This window comes from Plectropomus leopardus, chromosome 6 (assembly GCF_008729295.1).
Source record: "Plectropomus leopardus isolate mb chromosome 6, YSFRI_Pleo_2.0, whole genome shotgun sequence".
Lineage (NCBI taxonomy): Eukaryota > Metazoa > Chordata > Actinopteri > Perciformes > Serranidae > Plectropomus > Plectropomus leopardus.
The window spans coordinates 26704525-26714416 of NC_056468.1; the positions used below are offsets into that span (position 1 = coordinate 26704525).

The 9892-nt window shown below is 41.2% G+C and overlaps 1 protein-coding gene across 1 annotated transcript; it reads right to left on the reverse strand.

The window, feature by feature from the left end:
- Positions 1 to 2363: 2363 nt before the first annotated feature.
- polb (polymerase (DNA directed), beta) lies at positions 2364 to 9655 on the reverse strand. The gene is made up of 14 exons (XM_042488023.1): positions 9455 to 9655; positions 9085 to 9142; positions 8213 to 8279; positions 7450 to 7524; positions 7272 to 7330; positions 7027 to 7076; positions 6766 to 6817; positions 6628 to 6682; positions 5736 to 5808; positions 5579 to 5649; positions 4739 to 4825; positions 4529 to 4596; positions 4209 to 4348; positions 2364 to 4078 (listed from the first exon to the last, which is right to left on the reverse strand). Exons 1-14 carry the CDS (start codon positions 9513 to 9515, stop codon positions 3984 to 3986), a joined length of 1011 nt encoding a protein of 336 aa, XP_042343957.1. The 5' UTR covers positions 9516 to 9655; the 3' UTR covers positions 2364 to 3983.
- Between the last annotated feature and the right edge of the window lie 237 nt (positions 9656 to 9892).

The window sequence follows — 9892 nt, forward strand, 5'->3', positions numbered from 1 at the left end:
TCCTGAATCCGAGATTCAACTATTCGGTGGACCCTCCTCTTCAGTACCCCTGAATAGACCTTACCAGGGAGGCTGAGGAGTGTGATCCCCCTGTAGTTGGAACACACCCTCCGGTCCACCTTCTTAAAAAGAAGGATCACCACCCCGGTCTGCCAGTCCAGGGGCACTGCCCCCATTGTCCACGCAATGTTGCAGTGCAGAGTCGTGTCAACTATGACAACCCGACAACATCCATGGCCTTAAGGAACTCCGGGCGGATCTCATCCACCCCCAGGGCCCTGCCACCGAGGAGCTTTTTGACCACCTCGGCAACCTCAGCCCCAGAGACGGGAGAGCCCATCCTGAGTCCCCAGGCCTTGCTTCCTCACCGGAAGGCGTGCCGGTGGGATTGAGGAGGTCTTCGAAGTATTCCTTCCACCGATCCACAACATCCCGAGTTGAGGTCAGCAGCGCACTGGTCCCACATACACAGTGTTGACAGAGCACTGCTTCCCCCTCCTGGAACACCAGATGGTGGTCCAGAACCTCTTCGAAGCTGTCCGGAAGTCCTTCTCCATGGCCTCACTGAACTCCCCCCATGCCTAGGTTTTCGCCTCGGCGATCGCCGTAGCTGCACTCCGCTTGGCCTGCGGTTCCTGTCTGCTACCTCCGGACTCCCACAGGCCAAAAAGGCCCGATAGGACTCCTTCAGCTTGATGACATCCCTCGCCGGCGTTGTCCACCAACAGGTTTGGGTGTTGCCACCATGACAGGCTCCGACCACATTACGGCCACAGCACCAATCGGCCGCCTCAACAATGGAGGCATGGAACATGGCCCACTTGGGCTCAATGTCCCTCTCCTCCCCCAGGACATGGTCTAAGCTCTCCCGGAGGTGGGAGTTGAAAATCCCTCTGAATGGAGACTCTGCCAGACATTCCCAGCAGACCCTCATAATGCGTTTGGGTCTACCAGGTCTGACCAGCGTCCTCCCCCACCATCGGAGCCAACTCACCACCTGGTGGTGATCGGTTGACAGCTCCGCCCCTCTCTTCACTCGAGTGTCCAAGACATGCGCCCGCAAGTCTGACGACACAACAACAGAGTCGATCATCGTACTGCAGCCTAAGGTGTCCTGGTGCCAAGTGCACATATGGACACCCTTATGCGTCAACATGGTGTTTGTTATGGACAATCTGTGGTAAGCACAGAAGTTCAATAACAAAACACCGCTCGGGTTCAGATCGGGGGGGGGGGGCATTCCTCCCGATCACACCCCTCCAGGTCTCACTGTTGCTGCCAACGTGGCTGTTGAAGTCCCCCAGAAGAATGAGGGAATCTCCAGAAGGAGCACTCTCCAGCACCCCCCCAAGGACTCAAAAAAGGGTGGATACTCCGAGCTGCCATTTGGACCATAGGCACAAACAACAGTCAGGATCTGTCTCCCCACCCGAAGGCGGAGGGAGGCTACCCTCTCGTCCACCTGGGGTAAACTCCAGCATACAGGCATTGAGCCTGGGGGCAATAAGTATTGCCACCCCTGCCCGGCGCCTCTCACCCATGGCAACTCCAGAGTGGAAGAGAGTCCAACCCCTCTTGAGAAGAGTAGTTCCGGAGCCCATGCTATGTTTTGAGGTGAGGCTGACTATATCTAGTCGAAACTTCTCAACTTTGCGCACCAGCTCAGGCTCCTTCCCCACCAGAGAGGTGACGTTCCACGTCCCTAGAGCTAGCTTCTGCAGCTGAGGATTGGACCGCCAAGGTCCCCACCTTCGACTGCTGCCCAACTAACATCACACCCGAACCCTTTGGCCCCTCCTATGGGTGGTGAGTCCACGGGAAGGAGGTCCCACGTTGCCTCTTTGGGCCGGGCTCCATGTGTAAAGGCCCAACCACCAGGCGCTCGCCATCAAAACCCACCCCAAGGCCAGGCTCCAGGGGCGGGGCCCGGTAACCCGCGTCTGGGCGAGGGAAACTTTGAACCATTAATTAACTTAAATTAATGGTCAAGATACTTGACCATTAATGTCAAGATACTTAATCTTGACATTTGACTACTTGCAAAACCAGGTTTTTTTCTTCAGCATTTTCAGAAATGTTTGCAATAATCCACATATAAAACTGAATTACAGTCTGAATCATGATGTTCAAGTTTTGTGTTATAGACTTAAATCTGCATCAACTGGGTACACTGCAGCAGTATTTCAAACTGGACTTGGTGGACTTATCACTTATGATAAGTCGACCAAGCTTTCAAAATACCTCTCTAAAAAGTACTTAAGATATAACAATGTCCTGACCAAACACTTGTAATCATTTTCATACAACCACATACAGTAGATTAATAACTTTACCAGTGACACAATCATATTCAAACACCAATCTTTAACTGGAAAAAAATGTTTATTCTTATTTGTCACCAAAAAGCAATTATCGGCTTGTCCCAGATTAGTGTCCATAACCAGAAACTGAGCCCATTAACCACAAACAGTATTTGCATCACTGCATTTTTTTCTAATTCATTTGTTTGCCCATACCGAAAGACAACTAAACATTTAAAAACACACTTAAATGTCCATGGTGTGGAAGTTTTTTCAAACTACTAACATAAAGTAGTAATACTGCTGTGTTATCTGAAAGTGTAACTGTACATTAAAATGCCTTTGCACAACTCAGTCATCACACTTAAAGGGCACCTTTGTAAAGGAAAAATGCCTTGATGATAGTAGTCAGTCACAATGGACCCATCTGCACCATGCAGTGTCTGAATTTCACTGAATAAAGCAGTTTCATGTTATAAATCAGTGTATTTACCAGTTTAAATTATCTGGTCAGTTTGTTTTAAAGAGGAAGATATCTCCTTGGAGAATTCTTTTGGTGAAAACCTCCTGGACATCTGGATGTTATCAGAGAAAAAAGGTGAGCAGATGCTGAGCAAGCTGCCCACCTCCAACATTCATTCCTCTTTTCATTCATTCATTGTCTGTAACCGCTTGTCCTTGGGTTGCAGGAGGGCTAGAGCCAATCCCAGCCTTCATTGGGCGGAAGGAGGGCAATTTAGAGTCACCAATCAACCTGACCTGCATGTCTTTAGAATGTGGGAGGAAGCCGAAGACCCCGAAGACCCCCCGCCCACAGACCGAAACCCCGTTCCAACCTGGGATTGAACCGGGGCCCCTCTTCCCGTGAGGCAACAGACACCACCATGCCGCACCTCCAACATTTTTTTTTAATTAAAGACTTTTTGGGGTATTTTAGCATTCATTAGATAGGACAGATCAATAGCATGGAGGGGGGGGGGTGACATGCAGCAAAGGGCCTCGAACGGGAGTCGAACCAGAGGCCGCTGTGGCAAGGACACTGCCTTCATTCATTCATTCATTCATTCATTGTGCCCACTTTATGCACTCAGCCACCAATGCCCCAGAAACTGTGATTTGTAACATAAAACTGCTTTTTTCAGTTTTTTACTGGTTTTAGTCACCAACACTATTTGTTTTGGGAAGGTAGAGACCTCTATTGATAATTCAGCTCCCGTAAAACCCTCCTGGACAAATAACACTTGAGGAATTCTAGGAGAAGTCATGTTGGACGAACAACAGCTGTAGCAGAAGCCAGTCCACTTTCACATTATTCCTTTCAGGTTATGGTATAATATTTTCTGATAAATCAAAAATTAAATGTACAAGTGTGTAAATTTCAGTTGAAAGCATGATTTGAAAAACTTGTTTAAAATGGAGCCCAAAAATACACAATGGAGAATTTGACTAAAGATAAAACAAAATTAAAAAATATATATTTTTGTGCAGATGTGTGTGCCATTAAGGGGGACTATTTCAAATTAAGATAATAAAAGTCCAAAACAAACAACTAAAATTACTTGATAGTTGTTTTCTTTCAATAACACAGTCGAATGGTATACACATTCGTAAACATGCTTCTGATCTCATTTGCAGGAATGCTCTAACTTCAAATACAGACGTAACAGTAAGCTGTGCTTTAATTTATTCGCTGCGGTCCTTTGGCTCTTTGTATTTGTAGTGGATGTATTCAAAGATGTCTCTCTCACTATCCACCAACAGAGGCTCTCCTGCCACACCTACAACAGATCCACAGAGAAAAACAGCTGATATCAAAATCTTAAAGCAGGAATCACTGATTACTGAAGACACACTGGGGCTGAACAGAGTTCAGCAAGGTCATATTTGTCAGATTTAACTGAGACTCACCAGTGACTCCAAGTGGGCGTATGGTGTACTCGTTAAGAGTGAAGCCCTTATCCAGAGCATGAGTTCTCATGTTTTTATTGAAGATATCACTTCCCGTGAAATACAGAACACCACAGTAGTACTGGTCCTTCGGAATTAACCTTGTGGATATGGAGAAGACAGTTAGTGAACACAAACAGACAGAAGAATAGAAAAATTAATGCAAACATTGACTCTTTGCAGTTTTTATTGTATATCCTATTGCATATCACTGGACCTGTATTTTTTGTTGTAGGCAGAGGCAATGTTTGAAGATTATAGAACCATATAAATTAGGGCACCTAATATCAATACGCCTGTGAAGGTATTCTTCCTCATCTTCATCACTCTGCTGCAGCTGGCAGACTCCCTGGAAAAAAAGATTCAACACATCATGACCATACATAGGCGCTCCACAGGTTGGGTATAATGACTGCACTGACTGCATTACCAATCACAGCTTCAAAACACATACAGCTGAGCACACAAGGCATAAAAAGCAGAGGCCTCACCATGAACTTGGTTTCTCCTTTGGACAGTGTGTCAGTCACGAACCCAAGTGATTCCAAGTGGTCGACCACAGCATGAAGGAGTTTGGGCTGGATAAGGAGATAAATGGAACAAAATGGTAAGGGTATTAAACGCCCCAATGAAGACTAAAGCAGTCCAAACATGCAGGCTCTTTTAACCCTTCTGTTGTCCTGGGTATAAGCATAGGAAACCCCCTAAAAGATTTTTTTTCAACTTGAAATTTGATGTCTTTTCCTAGAATGACCCGTCATACATGAGAAAGGTGAAACGATGCCTTTGTTCATATCCCCCAGAGTTCCCACGAATGACCACATTTCGATGAGAGGGTAGAGCTGCAGAGGAGTGAGGGGTGGCTGATTAAGCTGCCAGGAAACTATCGGCAGACAGTCTGTAACTCAGGTGGCCTCGCCCATTTAATTATGTGTAACTTCATGCCTTAATGAAATTTAAATGGGTGAGTTATAAAAAAAAATTCACCCCTCGTACAGTTGTCATGAATGTTGAAATTAGCTATAGAGACCAAAACAGCGTTTTGTAAATATGTTTATTTCTGCTGTGCACGCATTTTTAAAAAGGGGTCAAAGAGGGTTAACTGTTTTGGAGCCAGCCTAAACTGGCCATGAGCACTTCCGCATTGGCTTAATTTTTCAGCCTCAGAGGTTGCTACTTGGTCATATAGCACCGATTTCAAAAGTATTTCCCTTTTTCTATTGTATGGACAGGCCAGTTTTACCAAATAACATCTTTCCAGCAGTCAAATACTTCTTTAATGGCAACATTATGTTGTATCCATTTACAACAGGAGTTGAGAAGAGTATTACCTGCTTCTGAGTCTGAGAGGTGTAGTCTGGGTGGGTCAGCAGGATATCAATATCACCACTCGACGCTGCACCTGGAAATGATGAACATTTGAATCAGTGTCATGATAACCAGAGTTTGAGCTCTGATCATTTACAGAACTTGAAGGAAAAGTTTTACCTCTTCTGTAGCTTCCACAGATTGTCCCAATATATTGAGTATCGATCTTCTTCAACTCTCCAAGAATAAGAGTCTAAAAAAAAAAATACATACACGATGTAAGACAACTCTCAGTGAAACTAAAGTAATGATAACAAAAATCTTAAATGCTTCATCAGTTGGCTGAAAATTTGTGAAATAATACATTTTTTATTTACAAGTAACAAAGCCAATGAAGCTTATTCTTAGTTTATGCATAAATTACATCTCATAAAGATGCATAAAATTTCCAAGACAAAACACCAAACTGTCCTAGATGCAAAACTAAAGACGGAACATTTATGAAATGGTTTTGTTTTCAGAAATGTTCACAATTTGATTTATTCTTTCACTTAATTACTATATTAGTTTTGGGATTATAATTTGCTGAATGACATGTCCAATTAACAACAGATTTTGCCAAGAAATGCATAGTGCTTCTCTAGAAAAAAACAAATCTCTTCTGCCTTTCAGCTGTTCCTGAACCACAACTTACATTTTTCACTTTCAGAAGGACTAAGTCTACAAAAATATGACTGTGATATGACTTTCAAGACCTTTAGTTTTTGGTATTTTAAAGCTTGGAAAACCTAAAGAGGTGATGAATAATGGATCAGAACCATGTCCGGTAGTGGGTCTTCATGAGTTTAGGTACAATGCAGATGTAGGACACATTATATTGCTTGTGTATATTTTTTTTTAACTTGTTTTTTGTTTACATGCTTGCTCACTTGGGACAAGGAAGTGGAGAGAAGGGATGGGGACATGATGACACTCAGTTTACTGCTATGTTTGTATGTTCACACTGTGATGTTTGCTGATTATTGTACACTCTTTTGAAATAAAAAGATGAGGAGAAAAAAGGCCTAGTCACCTCCATCTTTTCCATTTCAGCACGTGGTATCCTCTTCTCGAATTCCTCAAAATACCTGAAAAAAGCAAAAAAGTCTAGTAAAAACATCTCATGAATGAAAAGAGAAAAACTAGTGAAGGAGCATTCAGCTTGACGTACTTGAGTCCAATCTGTTGATGATGGTTTAGCTTGTGCTCAATCTTTTTCAAATCTAAAAATCCAACAAAAAACATCAAAGAACATTCATCATTTGAAATCACGCTAAAGCTAAATCTACACATTAGACAACATTCATTGAAAATATACTACATGAAAAATAAAGAATGTAAGTAAGTCAATAAGACCAAGAATTAGATGAAACACAAACTTTTAACAAATCCAATAATAATAATAATAATAATAATAAATAACTAAACAAACCTTCTAATGTCTTCACCCCTTCATCAAAAAACTTCCTTGCAGCAGCAGGGCTAAAGTTGAGACATAAAATATGAAGTTTGTTACATGCAGCACACAGTAAAGGTAATTGAATGGATAAATCTTCCCTGCAGCTCTCTAGAGAAACCAATGAAGTGGTTACCACATTTAAATCAGTCATGATGCATGTCACTGTGAATGCCGATGTAAAACATTGAACAGGTTTTTCACTTGGATTGATGACATACCCAATTCCAGTAACTCTGGTGAGGAAATTGATGGAGGAGCTGGTGTCATCATTACGAATCTAGAAGGAAATATAAAGGCAGCACATCAGTTTGTATAATGCTCTCAAAGTGAGCTATTATTAAACACATGATTATACAATGTGTCATGGATCATGCAATACAACGCCCCAGGACTCACCTTTTCCAGTTTACGTAGTTTTCCAGTCTGCAAGAACTCATCAATCTTCTCTGCTATTTTAGCTCCAACACCATCCTGTTGAGTTGTGAAAACAAGCATGAGGGTGCTGAACAGTGTGATCTGAATCGGTTATGTAAGATGTGCACAGTAGTGCTGTTGACAAACAAAGGCATAACACACAACCCCAGCAACATAAGCACATTAGTGGTTAGTAAGACAAATAATGACAGTCATTTCCAGTTTCCAGGCACTATTATATATCAAATCATCAAATATACACTCACTGAGGTAACTAAGATCAAGTCAGCTGTCTCAGTAAAGTATGATACAGACACAGATTTGAAAATATGACTGTTAGATCAAGTGAATCTGATCAACCTAACCAAAGAGTTGTTCATAAAGCAGTGTTTGTGACAAAAGCACACATGCGATACACATACAATAACAAACCTGTACATTGACAAAAACTAACTAGTATATGAGTGCCATCTATCTTTCAGTACAACTAGTTTGGCCTATATTATTTATTGACCAATTACTTAAATATTGTGAGAATATTCTAGGATCATCAAGTGGTACATTCAAAAAACGTTACACATTAACATTGTTGATTAATAATAAGTCAGTTCAGAAAACTATATCAATTTACTGAGTCAACATCTAATTAGTGTGTGTGTGTGTGTGTGTGTGTGTGTGTGTGTGTGTGTATAAAATAAAGGCAACGACTGAAGACCTTAGAACCATAGCCAATCAGGGCACCTACCAATTTCTTGGCTTCTTCACCACTTTTGATTTTGTTAGGGTACTTGGCAATCGTAGATGCTGCTTTCCTTGATAGAGAATAGACAAAATCATTTGTAAAAGATATATTAAGTAAAATGGTGTTTAAAAACATACAAAAGTAGCAAAAATAACAATGTTATGTTTGAAAGCTTCTGTTGAATGCCTGAGGAAACTGTGAAAAAACTAAAATGACAATATTTCAAATTTGGATTGAATGTCTGATCATTTCGGATTCTTTTTATGTATGTAAGACCCTAAATTACATATTGAGAATGTTTAGGGTGATTTGGGTTCCCATGGGCTTTAATAACAGAAACTTTTTAAATAACTGTATGAATATTTTTTATCTAATTAATTACTAATCAACCCTACCAGTCTCTCCATTTGACATTATATGTATTATACACTCAGTTGCCAGTTCATTGGGTATCCCTAACTAAAATGAATGCAGTCCTACACAATTAAAAAAAAAACACTTTGATGGTTTTAAATTTCAGTTTTGCTTGTGTTACTTCAACGTAATGGTCAATTTGGCAGGATGCAGTTTGATGTGACTGTGTTTCATTATTCAGGTATGTTTTTGTCCATTCCAGTTTATATCATTGCGGGTTAGACTACATATTTGACACAGCCTCCAAAATCACTATAAAACTGTCTTGAAAACAGTCACAATATAAAGTGATCGCTGGACTTAATGACTTTACAGTTTTAAAACTGATTGATTTCATGCTCTCTATGCATCCGACATTGGTGTATAGTATTATAGTCCCTCATATGTTGTTGTGTGAACAATAATGAAACCGTCATCCTTAAACAAAGCTAAGTGATGACTGCTGAGGCTTCAGAGCTTACCTGTAAGCATTGTACTTGTGTATTGCCCTGTTGACGTTTTTCTCATAATTGGCCAGCTCTGGAAAGAGAAGTAAGACATCTGAGGCTTCATATTTCCCTAACACTCACATAAGTTAGTCTATTGACTATTTAAAGAACAGCCAACTCGGCTGAAGGAAGGAGACATTTAAATGACAACTCGGTGACGATCAGCGCCAAAGCTAAGAAACTTACAAGCAAACCACATGGTGAACTGAGAAAGAAACAAACACATTTAGCATGTTCTGCTTACAAATACATAACTACACATGCATTTTTTAACTTAAAACATAACCCAGGAGTCACGCCAGCTACTGTTAGCCAAACGCAACCGTCTCTCCACTTCACGTACCGACAAGAAAGTCTGTTATTCCTTCATTAAGGGATTCCTGCGGCGCTTTCCTTTTGCTCATTGTTACGTTGGCAAGCTCTCAAATGTCCGCTGTGAACTTCAACTTTCTTAAATGCATGCACGAAATGTTCAAAAACCTGTTCAAAAATTTTAGCTAGCCTCTCACCCTCACTAGCACAAGCTAAACAATGACTGAAAGACGTTGAGGGGGTTGGGCGTGCGTCATACGTCAGACGCTGTGACGTCGATTTTGTAAAGTTTAAAATTAAAAAAAATCTTTCTAATGCATTTCCTTATTTGTTTGTTTATAGATTTTCATTTAGACAGTCATAAATTTTTATATTGTTATAAATATTATTAGTATTATATCATATATCCCGGGGGAGGTTGGGGATATGTGTCCGTGTATCATCCGCTTATTCATTATTCAATGCCTTC